The sequence below is a fragment of the Dendronephthya gigantea genome, unplaced genomic scaffold (assembly GCF_004324835.1).
Source record: "Dendronephthya gigantea isolate DGI-Jeju-01 unplaced genomic scaffold, DenGig_1.0 000006F, whole genome shotgun sequence".
Classification (NCBI taxonomy): domain Eukaryota; kingdom Metazoa; phylum Cnidaria; class Anthozoa; order Malacalcyonacea; family Nephtheidae; genus Dendronephthya; species Dendronephthya gigantea.
Genome location: NW_021163016.1, coordinates 519644 through 534198, shown reverse-complemented (window position 1 = coordinate 534198; position 14555 = coordinate 519644). Strand labels below are relative to the sequence as shown.

At 39.5% G+C, this 14555-nt stretch overlaps 1 protein-coding gene across 1 annotated transcript; it reads right to left on the bottom strand.

Moving 5' to 3' along the window:
• Nucleotides 1–9355: 9355 nt before the first annotated feature.
• On the bottom strand, nt 9356–14426 carry LOC114516564. The gene is made up of 3 exons (XM_028536092.1): nt 14403–14426; nt 12669–13433; nt 9356–12123 (listed from the first exon to the last, which is right to left on the bottom strand). The coding sequence occupies exons 1-3, from the start codon at nt 14424–14426 to the stop codon at nt 9382–9384; spliced, it is 3531 nt and encodes a 1176-aa protein (XP_028391893.1). The 3' UTR covers nt 9356–9381.
• Nucleotides 14427–14555: the final 129 nt, after the last annotated feature.

The following is a 14555-nucleotide window of genomic DNA, read 5'->3' as shown; positions in this document are numbered from 1 at the left end:
TCTCTATCTTTGCTATTTCTTCCCGAAGATACTCGATCTCGCTGCCCAATTTATTTATATCCGCGGCTATTTCTTCGACCTTCTTTTCAAGGTTATCAGGCTGCAGTAAATCTGTTTTTTCATTTATACCTTCTGCAGCCTGAGCAAAAACAGAAGATGTTTTTTCTTTATTTTCTGGCTTCTCTTGTTCAGCTTTATCTGCCGTGTGTGCAATTTCCTGGTGTTCCTGCGCAAAAGTTGTTTTTGCCTTTTTCCCCAGCCTTTTTCGAGGGGTCGAATCGTCTATTGGTATTTGAAAAGGTACATGCTGATTGGGACGCTTCGTGCTAGAAGTCTGAAAAAAGAGATTGGATTTGTTAGTTTCAGTGGATAGGGAAATAGCTTGGATTATATATTTTCCTTTAAATAATACAAAGTTCAAGTTCTCAGTATTACATTAAAATGTTATCTAAAAATATGTACGGAAAAACACGTACTACATGTAATTTGCAATCGAGAGGAAATCTTGCTATAATTCAGGGAAAATTACAATGCAAAATTGCTTCACGCTGATTGGGAGAATTTGTGTCTTTGCACAGCAACAGTCCATTCAGCTGAAAAGGAACGGCTTCTTTCGAAATAAATAAACTGAATGTACTGCCAAACATCCAGGTTGTATAAGCTTCAAGCGAAGGTGGACGTGAGGAAAACATCGCGAATATTCACTGTTGACACGAGTCTACAGTACAAAGGGCGGTGAAATTACAGGTACAATAATTATAAGAAGACACTTATATCAGCCGTAGAGTAATGGAAATACTATCATAGTGAAATATCATTATGAATGTGTAAAATTTGGAATTAGTATCACTCCCAAACTAAAGTTAATCCCACATTTTAGTCGTCTCCATGAAACCTATACACATTTGAATAATTAAAGATTTTTGAATGAAATTTTGTAATAAAACCAACATTCCGTCCCATCTCCCTTACGCCGATCCTCTCAAAAGTAGCGATAGATGGATCGGGAGCCTCGGGGAGAGTCGCGCCTAGACATCTTGAACATGCACTACAATTAACTGGATAACAGATTTCCTGAGTTAAATTTAGAGAAGTCTGCTTTTCAGAATGGGGAAAAATGTTCCTGTTGGTGTTCCACAGGTCTTGGTCCTTGGCTTTTTGTTCGATCTAAATACAACCATGCAGTGTTGACGATCATTTAAATTTGTAGACGATGTTATGTTACAATATCAGAATCTCTGCCGAAAATCGCCCCAAGTAACCATCCAGAACGCTGTCACGGATATTCAGGAGTCGTCTGAGGCAAATCACCTCTGACTTAAGGCTTAAGCCCCTGTTACACGGCTGCACAACGAATTCATCCTTTCGAGCATTTCCAAACACGATGAATTTATCCGCGATGTTTTTGGCTCTTTCAATCATGCTGCATTTGTGCCGTAGTTTAATCGTTTATAGTGGTATAAGCCAAGATGAGTGAAGAAAGTTGTTATCCCCCGAGAGCTTCGGTGAGCGCGATAGACACAGCTTCTAGACTTGGTATATGGGCTGGCTATATATAGTTCTCTAAATAGCTGTATTTGCTACCCGCATATCCGCGCACAATCGAATGTTACCCGGGAAACCCGATCCATTAAAACTTTCGCAGGAGGCGTTTTAACTGCCTGTAAATTGTGGCTATCAAAAAGTTCTTCAATGTCAGCTGCTTACTTGTGTCTTGCTAATTTGTGGCTTGCCATTTTGAGCCGGCCTAACTGATAAACAAGATTATTAATTCACACGATTCGTTTCTGCCGTGTGCAAGCTTCAAATCTTTTGTGCGAGACATATTTTGTTTAGTATTTATAAATCTTTTTTCTCATCAAGTTTGAAGCCTCGGCTAAGTCCTACCAATTTCCGCGGTGTCGGAATTACGACTAATTGTATTGTGTTCAAGTCCCTAATAACGTAGACAAAATGACTAAAAAACAATTTTGTTATGCGTAAAGTTTCCACTCATTAAGAATGAGCGAGCTGTTTGAATACAGGGAATAACTCTTCATGAATCCCAAACCGTTTACTCGAGTGTTAGGATTTGGCGCCTCAGAATATAGTTGTTCTTAGATAAAGACTAAGTCTAAAGGCTGAGTATACATAGGCACTTCCAGTATTATAAATTTCCATCTATACACTTCCTTTCGTATTCTGTTATTAACTATTTTCAAGGCAACTTTTTGGGTTGTATAATATTTTGTAGGAATGAAAACAGAAGAGCGTATAATTGTAAGTATATGAACGGCAGGCCGGATCATTTGTTGTAGCGAAGTAGCAAATCAAATTTCATCCTATATATTGATCTTGAAATTTATATTTCAACGTTTGGAAAATCCCGAAGATAATACAGATTAAAATTTGAATACAATAAACAAATATGAAAGTTTTAGGAAAAATTAAGTAGCAAATCGTTGTCATAATTTTCAAACAGAAGCTACTGCATAACCACATACTATAGTATTTGTCTCTATTGGAAACTAAGAAGCACTTAAACAGAAATGATGAGTACTTACCATTGTTGAATTCCAAGTTGTGAAAGGGGCTGTTCCGGAAAAAATGTGCAGATAAATATTCGTTAAACTTTACGGGGAAATGAGGACTGTTACAGACAGTGAAATAGTCTTTTCCAATGTCTGTGGGCCAATTCGCAATTGATATATGCATATATGCAGTCAACATGCACATGCGACGTCATGGTGACACCGTAGCTATGTAATATTAATATTATTATTATCATTAAAATTGACTCTTGCACATAAATTTCCAATCTTTGAATTAATAATAGCTGATGATCCACCAGATCAAAAGTTTTTCGTAGATCTTAATTTATCACTCCAGCTAAATCACGAGCAACTAAATCCATATGCTGGCAGTCTGACATATGTGGAAAGCACGAAAACCAGATTTATAGTTTCAGTGGACAAACAATCCAAAATTTGCAGTGCTTGAAACGTACGTTTACGTATACTTCATACTTAACGAAAGTGTAGCAGGGGCATACAAAGGCAGGTGTAACCAAGGAGAAAAAATAGAATAGTGAATAAATAGAAGTACTGGACGATGTTGAACAAATACTGCTGTACCGAAGGCAGAGGCAAAAAATGGATTTCGGTTCAACCATTAGATAAATAACGATGCTTTGAAAAAATACCTGAGTTAAATAGCAGTATCACGCCACAAAGATATATTAAAATCCTAAATATATTAATATATATTTTGTTCATCATAACATTAGTAACGTTGCGAAAACTTGTCTTGGAAGTTTACTTTTCATTATGTGCTATATGTATGTTATGTTGTACAAAGTATTGCGATAGACATATCAGACAGCTATCATATATATCAACAGAGACAAATTAGTAACATAGCATGGTGGCAGTGGAAGTTAAAATCGACGAAGTAGCCCGTATGTTACAGTCTCATCAAGTTCAATTAAAAGATATCATTATGGTTCATTATTGAAATATTTATAGACGCAACGAACGTGTGGCTCTACATAAATGAGAATACAGCTTCCCGCCTAAACCGTTTCTGTTTTGAGTGCCCAATCGTTACATAGCTGATTTGAGAAAAAGGGATGTCAAATTTACCAAATTTCTGAACGAACATCAATCCTATCACGCCTTCTCAACCAATCCAAATCCAAGACCTTACAACTTTCAAAACAGATCTCATACAACTTTCAACTTCGCATTCATCCTTGACTCACATGACTTTTTGGACCAGGAACTGGTCCCTAACCGCTGCTAATCTTCTTCTTCTTCTTCTTCTTGTTAGGGGGCGACGCTCTTTAAAAAAACCCTAAGGCTCTATCATTACTTGTTTGATCGAAATGAAACTTGGCACAATTATTCTAAGCAATATTCCGCATCAATTGACGGAGTTCGAATTTTTACTTTTGACCTTTGAAGCAAGTTACAAGCAATTCTTGATATATTTGCAGCAAATAATATATACATATCATTAATATTCAGCCTATATATAAGTTAACCGGGAAACGATTAGAAATACATTGTCCTCTCCATTGTTATAAATACAATGCAGTTCAGAAATTAAACTCGGTTACGCAGTTCCTGGTCCTTATAGTACGATCGTACTTGTTTCGCCAATGAGTGCCAGATCCCTGTTAAGGATCTGCATCTATCTGTCCAATGCATCAGGCTGCATTGATTGATTATACAATTTACGTCTTTGACTGACAAACTATGTCTTTTCTTTATAGACTCAGCTTTGTGCCGGTGAGGTATAATTATTATTCAAATAAAAATTGGGAAATGGGGAAATCTTAAGTTTGGGGAAAATACCCTGACTGCAAAGGTCTATAACTGGTACATTTTACTGACTCTCATAATAATCTTTTTATTTCTTGTTCGACTCCATTTTTTCCTATTGACTTGCAAATTTTTGCTAGCAAAATTAGATGACAGTCAGGGTACGAGTCAAGTAAATACCATGCCCCGGGTAAAACACCCGTGATACGAGCTGTCCGAGACTTGGTATCCGCTGAAATATAGGCTACAGTGGTCATGCGGTATGAAACAAGTTCGTGATTGGACAAGTTTGTTGTGAGGTATAATATTAGTCGAAAACAGTATTGTTGTCAACTTTGTTGAAATTGGATATTGTATTGTATGTATTCGTTTAATGCACCTCAAATTTTGATTCCTTTTCATTCAATTACTTTTGGCCGGCAAGTGCCCGATAATAATTATGGCATTTCAAAAAAAATCAACAATATAAACTCCAAAAATTCCCACAACAACCGATTCGTTTGAGATTTCTTGGATTTTAATCAAGGTCCAGAAAAAAGTATTCAAGTGCCTCAGTTAACGGTGGATGACTCGGCATTTTCTCCAAGGCAGAAACCAACACATTAACAGCCTTTTCTTGGTTTCCAACCAGTTTGTACGCATACCCCACGATAGAAAGAATAAGAGAATACTCCGAAGACGATTCCAAGCGAGAAACATAGTTCTCCAGTTCGAGAGCAGATTCCTGTGCCTTCTCCATCTGATTTGTTACCACGTATGCCGTACATAATTGATAGTAAGCGAATACTTTTAATGGCAAACTGATCGAGCTAAGAGCTTCGATTTCACGAGCAAGATGTGCATCTAATAACGGCTTGTCTTCCTTGTTAAATGATATTGATGTATCCTCGGGAGTTTCGATAACATTCAGTAAGTATTCAATGGCTTCGCTGTGGCAATCGCACTTGCAGAGAAACAAGCCATAAGATGACTGAACAAATGGAACAGGTTTTGCTATCTTTTCAAAACATCTCGCATACAGATCAGAAGCCAATTTCATCCAATGTGTGTACAAAGGTTGGTCCTCCTTGGCCAGCAGAGCTTTTGTTTGATAAAGTTCTGCTAAAGTTCCGACCAAGTCCTGCTGAGATTCCAGGCTTTCGTCGTTCTCCAAGCATTTCTCGTAACATTTAATCGCACAATCGTAGCGTCCACGTCTCGCACACAACTTTCCTAACGAACGCATAACGTAAGAGCGGTCTGCAAATGAATATTCTTCAAGTACAGCACATTGTTTCTCAAATTCTAAATCTAAAATTTGTTTTTGTTCGTGAAGTATCTCCAAGAATAAGACAAAATACGAAGCACATTTGTCGTGATTGCCTGTTTGAATTAATGTATTTCCAACAATATGCATGCAATCCAGTTTTAAGACATTCTTCTCGGTCGAATCCAGTTCGCTAACGGGGGATTCAACTGACTTCAAGATATCAGAACAATATTTTAGAGCACCTTCGTAATGTCCCGCTTCATAATAAAACTTGGCTAGATTCAATGGCGATAGCGGAAAGTCACGATCCTCCAGTTTTCCATCATCTATGAGAAATGACAATTTCCGATGACAGGCAGCAAGAAGATAGGAATTCACTGAGGGCTGGACTCCTAAAATACCATTCAGATCGCGTTGAGTTGATAGGTTTTCACAAGTCGTAATCGCGTCACTTGTCAATCCTAACTCAGCATAAACAAACACAGCCACGCTGCACACCAAACTTGCAAATGTTGTCATGCATTCGCCATGTTCCTCGATATAGCCTTTTATCGCTGGACCATAAAAGAATCTTGACGAAAATCCTAAAACTACAGGAACATTCGCTAACTTATCATGCATTTCCAGCAACGGGTAAAGCAACCCAATGGCTTCTATAAACTCATTTTCTTCCAATAACCAGCAAGCAAGACTTAGCTTCTTACACAACGATGAGGAATGAAAATCCATGTTTTCACCGGTTTCGTAATACTCTCTTGCCAAATCCCTTTCCCGACTCCTTTCTTCGCCGGTGTTGTTATTAGCATGTACCCTGTGCGCATGACCAAGATGTAATTCCATAAATGCTCGCCTCCGTTGGTCTTCAACAGAATCAGACATACATTCAGCGGCTGTTAAAGCAGTTTCATAAACGACAATTGCTTCCGTTGCACGTTCGATCTCCATGTATAAAAGTGCCAACGAAACCATAAACCCGTAAACCGTAACGACATCACCGTGCTGTTTAAGAATTTCTCGTTTACACATATCGATGGCCCGTTGAAATGAATCATTATCAGGTGAGGCAACTGCTTCTGTCGTGGCGATGGCGTCGAGTAACGGTATTAATTCTTCATGAAGAGTTGCTATATCCATCCGTTTTGAGGTTACAAAGGCTGAGAGTGATTTCGCCAACCAGCTAATGGAAGAATTAGTTTGTTTATTCAAAACAAACGTACGACCAATCCACGCATACAAACGGCAGGAGATTTTGAAGAACTCCAAGTTACCTCCCTCCCAGGTGGTTTCTGTATACGTTTCAAAGCCAACAGCAACGTCCAAGAGGAAACTCTGCATGTCAGTTAGGATGGCTTCTGCTTCTTTATTCTTATCCAATCGTTGCAGAATACTAGCGAGCAGTAGCTGAGTTTCACACCTTTCCGCGAAAACGTCTCCATTTTTCCCAAGACTTTCTGTTATATCAATGTAGTTTGATGCATGATCGGCTGCCTTCCCGGCAGCAAGCCCTTGCTGACAAAAAGACGCTGCTGTGTTCAGGTCATCGTCAGTCTCCTTTAAAAAAAGAAGGCATTTTGCACTTAGGTGGTAAAACTGCATTGTTTTGAGAGGTGGGACTTTGTCAGGTTCCAGTTGTGTTAACGTGACTATGCCACTTTGGCAGACTTGCCAAGCATCTTCCAACTTTTGGCACAGAATATGAGATTTGATCAGCCCAACAAGCGCTTCCAAATATGCTAAAATACCACCGGGGTCTTGCAATCCGTAACTTGAATAATAGTCGGAAGCTCGGGTGTAGTTAATAGCAGCGAGCCTGTAGTCTCCTTCCAACAGATAACAGTCACCGTTGATTTTCGAAAACCATCCATTTTGTCTATCATTTTTTGGAAATTGAGCAGCAAAATTCAACCTGCTACGTAAAGATTTCGTTTTGCATTTTTTCATTTCTTCCTCTGCGTTCGACAGAAGCTTTTCAATCACTGTATTAGGCGGAACAAGCTTGACGAACGACTTGACTAAGGTAGAAATCTTGTCGTTTGTTTCCATGTATTTTTGGAGTTCGCCTTTCTGCAAAAACTCGTTGGCTGAATCTGTCAACTTCTGAATCACAGGAAGCATCGTACGCATAGCTTCGTATTTTTGTTGCAAATCTTTCAAAATTTTTGTATGGGTCTCGACAGATTTGAAATCACCAATTAAATCTGGCGATAACTGCGTAGAAAGTGGACGTTGCTGTCCTTGACAAGAACCATTAATCGCCGTTTCACCGTGAACTGCCTTTTGAGGCATTTGAGAAGAAGAACAAGCATATGCATGTTCAATGTCAATGTCTTTGTTTTCTTTTGGTTCGACCGATGTTGAAGGACCATTACCTTTGTCGCCATTACCAGAATCTAAATCGGAATTATTTTCAAAAAGCTTAGCTGTCGCTGTTTTGAAACGTTCAACTAACGGGCTCGCGGAGTGCAGCGAGGCATCGCCATATTCAAAGATTTCCTTATCAAGAACTTGTCCTACCATGTATTTGTAAATGTCAATAAATGATGCTGGGTGCAGTGAGGCAATGCCAGACCTATTTGCCGAGTTACCATCAACATTTCCTCCATTTCTGTTCTTGCCTTCTTTAACGAGATCGACACTAGCAGTTTCCTTACCCATTAACGCAGCCACGGAGTCCTTATCCCGTTTAACGGTTTCGGAAACTCGGACATCGTTGCCTAGTTCATCATTTTTAGCAGAATTCTTTGCATATCCCGATGCATGGACGAAATCACGAGACGAACAATCAAACAGAACTGATACCGATTTTTCGCTGCGTCGGTACAGGTGTAGTTTCACTGTCGTTATTCTTCAGTTCAACACGAGAGAGCAAAGAACTTAATACGCTACCATTGCCTCCTCCGCCCGTTAACAAGCTGGAAGCTACGTTGAAGGCATTAGCCAAAAGATCCTCTGCGCTGTTATCAGTAACAGCTCCATAACCTGTTTCAGCGACTTTTTCTTTCACTTGATCCATAAACGACGTTCCGCTGTTCGAAAACATCGAAGAAACAAGGTTCTTGGCCGAAGGGAGTATTTCCACCAGATCATTCAGGGTTAGCGCTTCACCAGATGTAACCGGGTTTTCGCCATAAACATTTCTACAGAACTGTCTTAAAACTTCCATTGAAACAGGATTTGGCGCCTCAGCTACGTCGATGTGGGGTGAGTATTGATCATACAGTGATATGAACCGAGGTAAGAAGGACAACATGTCAACGCCGCTTCCATGCAAATACTGCGGCACAATCGAATCAAGAATATTCTTTACTTTACCCCGTGTACTATGTTCGTCAAGGAATGCATACATGTCGCTTTCATCAGTAATACTTACTGGCAGAGATTGTAACAATTCAACAACAGCATGCTTGTTATTGGGCTGTTCTAAAACCTTTCTCATTTTGTTACACACGACCTGACTGGACGATCTATTTCCAGGAATTCCTTGATCCTGTATTTCCTCGAACAGCTCAAGTGCAATTCCGTTAAGCATCTGGGCTCTCTCGTGGTCACGATAACACCAGAATATTAAAGAGAGAAATGTAAAACAATGAGCGGCATTGGCTTTGACCGTCACAGAACTCCTCGCAAATCCATCGTCGTTCGACCCACTCTGAAACAACTCGAGAAGAAGCTCACTGGTATCTTTACTGGTTGAGGAATTCAGAAAAAGTAAAAAGGAGAAAAATACAAGTCGACAACAAATATGTGGATGAAAAGGGTCTGTCATATGTTCCTCCATCTCAATTCGTATGGAACGTTCTAGGATATCGAACCCAGACGTATATTCACCTTTTAGAAAATAACAATAGAACAGCCGAACAATATTAAACTGACGATATCGCTGCCAATCACGGACTTATCGAACACGTCACTTATTTGCAAAGCTTGCAATAGATGCTTTTCCATCTCTTCAACGTCAATGGTCGCGTATTTGCCAGCGAGTAAAAGAAAAAGCTCAATAAGCAGCGTGTCGTAGTTCCCTCGTGTGGAATACTGCTGTAGCAATGAGCCAGCGCTCTCGTAGTGTTTACGTTGGGCTGCGACACGTTGTTCTTTCGTCACAAAAGATTCGTACTCTTTATCATTCTTTCCAACATTTCCCTTCGCACATAAATCCCCAAGCTTCACTTCCAACGAAAATTCTGTAAATGGGATATTTGTGAGGGACATTGTGTTTTCTTTGCACAAACGTAGTGCTTCGTTACAACAGTTTAAAGCTAAGTGGATTTCACCGAATCTCTCCCATCGCTCTCCGACCTCCCTTAACATTTTACACTTCTTATGCTTGTCATTCATGGTTGAAAGATGACGCTGCGCATCCTCCAACCTTTTTCGTCCTTCCAACGGTTTTCCATTTCCAACCAATACGTCGGATACTTCCAGAAGGCATTCAAGTACACCATCAACAGAATTCTCATCTGGTGTGATCGGGAAGTTTTCTAGTGCATCAAGATAGTATTTTTCAGCCTCTACAGTCCGATTATTGTGGTTAGATATTCGGCCAAGGGTTACTAAGCATGGGGCTTTTCTGCCTGCATAGGCCTGAATATCGGCATGATGTATTTCTTCATTCAACAATGATATGCTTTCGTCATTCATTCCAACCTCGTGAAAAGTCATAGCAACGTAGCATGACATGGTCATCCTTGATTCGATCGATTTGATTCGTGACAGATACTCCCTCGCATTTTGAACAGACTTTTTAATTTGTTCCTCGTTTTTCAAAGAGTGCCATAGTTTTGCCATCTCGCAGTGGATAATGCAATCAAAGTTTTGCTCTATGCCATAATTTCGATCAGTTGCTAATTCCAAGGCCTTCTCAAGATGAGTTATCGCTTCTTCGCGACGATCCATACTTGAATATAATATTGCTAGTAGTAGGTAGGCATGTTTATACATGAGTCGTGGCCTTAGCCCGCCAAATGAATCGAATTGTTGCAGCAATTGATGCAAGTAAAACTCCCCTTCCTTAAACATGAATAATTGCATAGAAAGCATACCAAGTTGATACAAGGTTTTCATAACATTCAAATTAGGACTAGTCCCATATAATGTCCGTTCCATAGTCAGACAACGTTGTAGACAATTGTATGATTTGTTGTAATTCCCTTTCATTGTGAAAATTTCTGCAAGCTTGTTTAAGCAAGAAATACTTTTTGTACTAATACCTTCGTCGTCTATCATCGCAGATAGTATGGTAATGGCGGAATCGATGGTCGAACTCAAAATCGTATGAGCATAAAAATGTGAAAAGGCAAAGTCGGCCATAAGCAAATGTGAATGCTCCATATTTTCGATGGCCATGCAACGACTTAAAAGCTTTTCAGCCAATTTGAAATACCAACTCGAAGACTCAAAAGCCGACAAAAATATTAAAATTTCCAACAGCTGGCGGAGCACGGTTTCTTCTACCGAAGTAAGAAAACGGTCAAGTTGTGCATCGTTTGGTGAGACTTCGCTTTCTTTGGGGCAAGGATCATCGAAAATCTTTTCAAGTAAACCATCTACCTTGTTTCGTATCGACTCTGTGTGCTCGTTTATGATAAGCATCAACCTGATTTGTCGAATTTCCATATTTACATTATCTGGATCGGTTTTCAAAGCCAGATCATAACACTCGACTGCTTTAGTATAGTCTAAAACACGGGAGTAGATGTTAGCTTTGACTTCGCTGCTGCAATCAAAAAACACGTCTTGAGATAATTCTTTGAAGTCTTTCTTGTGCGAGAAAACGCGACACAATTCTTCGTACAGTGGAATAGCGACGTAGAAAAAATGGAAAAGTTCTTCATTTTGTGGCATGTGAAAACCTTGTATTGTTTCATCTGATTCATCGCTGGGCTTCGCTCTCAGCTCTTCGCCCTGTTTCCCAGCTTTAAGATACGTACTTATTCGAAGCTTCAATGCAATTGCTGAAGCACTTGCTAAATTATTTCGAGCGTCCGGAGAGATTAAACCTTTTTCAAGCAATTCATCAATAATATCGAATGCCCCATTCGCTTGTACATGAAGACACTTCGCCATTCCCGAAATGACACGATCAGTTAACCGATAAATCTCTTTCTTAACGTCGTACAGTTTTCCTTCGTCGAACTCATTGTAGCCAGTCATCGCAGCGTCTCCATAACGAAATAAATCCATGTGAAGAGCCTTGAATCCTCGACACGCTTCACGTGTTGAAGGTCTTTCATCACCGTGTTCATGCTTATCACAAGGTAAATTCAAGATGTCATCTATTTCTTTTCTGTACCTGTCAATCAAATCGTGTTTACTGTCTTCGAGGGGTGAAATCGTCATCAAAATCTCTGCCAAACTCATATTCCTCTCGTACCAAACGTCGTTTTGAAATTCGGCCATTCTCTTAGGACTGTGAATCAACTCGAAGTCTTTCATATTGCCCAAAGGTGTTTTGCATGCTTGAGGTAGGAAGGCATCGAAAGACAGCCCCCTTGGTGTTATGTCGTCGAAAAACCAATCCGTTTTCAACGCTTTGATATCCATACTTGGCAAAATTGTTTCTCCGAGGTTGATGATCTGTTTAAACGAAATACGCGAATTCTTACTGCCTGAATGAACATTTTTTATAAATATGTATATACTTTACACGAATAACTTAGCATCAAATGTGGTATAACAACTGCCTAAATAGACAAAACACTTCTCGACGTTTCGACCTGAGGGCCTTCGTCAGGAGAGTTGTCTAACTATCCTGACGAAGGCCCTCAAGTCGAAACGTCGAGAAGTGTTTTGTCTATTTAGGCAGTTGTTATACCACATTTGATGCTATAAGTTGTTTGAAGACGTTGCCACACTGCTCCTTGGTTATATTGGAACTTTAGACGAATACCACTGTATTAGGAAAAGTATGAAACAACAAGTACACTGCTGTTTACATATTTTTAAACTGCATAGTCTTGACAATATTGTAAATTCCCTCCCTTCCCTGGTCGCTAGGTCTTTCTTATAATGACGTCAAACACAAAAAACCTGATCTTACATGAAGTGTCACCGGCTTCGTTTTCGCATTTGAAGTCATTACGAGAAAGGTCTATTCATTCTAGTTTCGCCGGATTTCTTACCTTGAAATGTACAAGATTTGTAAGATTACGAAAGAATACTTTACAATGGTCCTCATCAGAGCTAACGAGTATCGCCCATTCGAGATCAGAAAATGGCGTCATTTCACCTCGAGCGGAAGATCCGAGAACAATGACCTCATAGTAGCAAGGTGGCTCTCCCAAAACGTTTAAGCACTCTTCAATGATCCCAGCAAAGAAATCCTTGAACCCCAACGTTATCATCTCACACAACTCTTTCACTTCAGCACTTTGTTTTACGAAAATGTCGCGATAGTCTAGTTCACTCATGACAGCATTTTCCTTCGATGAATTCTCCCGATCAATGTCGGCTAAACGGCTCATTATTTTTCCGCGTAGCTGTTTTAGTTCATCTCTTTTCCTGTATACATCAAAACTACAGTCGATAGCTTTTCCTCCTGCCAATAACACCATACGGTCCTGAATATCGTGAAGCTTACGCAAAACAGTCTTCGCTGTTTTACTCGATTGTTCCTGTTCATCAACAGTCGTTTTAAGGCAATTGAGAACGAAATTGTACAACGCTGTAGCTTGGAGTAAAAGCCGTTGTCTTTCAAGTAACGGCAGACTTTCGTCGTCCGCTTTCTTCTCGTGTATTTCAGCTAGAAGGATGTAAGGTTCTGTGTTTTTGTCGTTGGAAGTTAACTTTTCCGTTTTTATAGCCAGGGTCAGAGACTTCTCGGCGATATCCAACTCTCCTTTCTCCAAAGCCCGTTTGGCTATTGCCAAAAGTTGATGGGAATCGGCCTAAAAATTTGTACCATGGTTTTCATTTTCATCAATGAAAATTATATGTACATGCATGCATGAGATGAAGAAACTAATCAAAAAGGAAAATGGCGAGAAAAGTTTTGAAGCAGTAAGAATTCTAATACCTGGCTGAAGAAGAAGTAAATAATCGATTTAAAATTTAAAAATACACTACAGCGAGCTTTAGGATGCACCAAATTTACGACGCGCTGCTACGTGAGTCACGAAACATATCGCATTGTGAAAATTATTTTCACTGCTGAGATTTTTATGCCGATGCCTTGCACCCACAGCTATAACTGAAAGAAAGAGCACGTGCTCTAGCGCACATTGTTCTTTGAGAATTCCGACCCGATTTGAACCCTTTCGATGTCTAACTGTCCGAAACTTAAGTAACCACAAAGACTCGCTGGTGTTGCGACGCAAAATATAAAATGAAGAGTCATACACTGCATGGCTATGTATTCTACATAATTATATATCAATAAAAAATGTACTTGCATAAAATAGTTGTATAGTAATTAGTACAGTAAAGTGAATGTCAAAAGCAAAATCTTGTGTCTTTGTGGGTTTCACGTAAGATCATTAAAGATTAGTCAAACGTAAAGGCCGCAATTCACCCTCGGTGTTTCCATTTTCGTTTGTCGCAAAGAAAATTTTCACTACACACAATATAAGTCATTGGCAGCAATTATAAAGAATAAAGAAACTCGTTCGAAAACTCTTGATATTTCGCCAAAAGTAATTTTAGCGCCCATAACTCAATTCTATCGCATTCCGGTATATTCGACATTCACTACCTCTTTATCGTGTCAGTCTGTTTTAATTATACCTTTCCATAAACCAGTTACCCCGGTATTTTGAACTTAATACTGCAGTACCTCTGGAGGGGCATATCTCGATATATTCGACCTTACTAAAGTCGAATATAGCTACCATACTCCAGGTATATTCAACCCTCAATACCATATGCAAGGTCGGATATACCATATTCCGGTATACTCGACCCTACCATGGTCGAATATACCATATTTCGGCATTTTCGACCTTAGCAAAGTGGAATATACAATATCACGGTATATCCGACCTTCACTACCTTTTTATTATGTCAGTTTGTTT

Bases quoted from the DNA above. Each gene is read 5' to 3' on its own strand.
- LOC114516564 (XM_028536092.1), bottom strand. From the start codon at position 14,426: ATGGTATATCCGACCTTGCATATG. The intron at 13,434-14,402 runs GTATTGAGGGTT...ACAAATTTTTAG, and splicing joins TATATCCGACCTTGCATATG to GCCGATTCCCATCAACTTTT. The intron at 12,124-12,668 runs GTAAGAAATCCG...TCGTTTAAACAG, and splicing joins CAAATCTTGTACATTTCAAG to ATCATCAACCTCGGAGAAAC.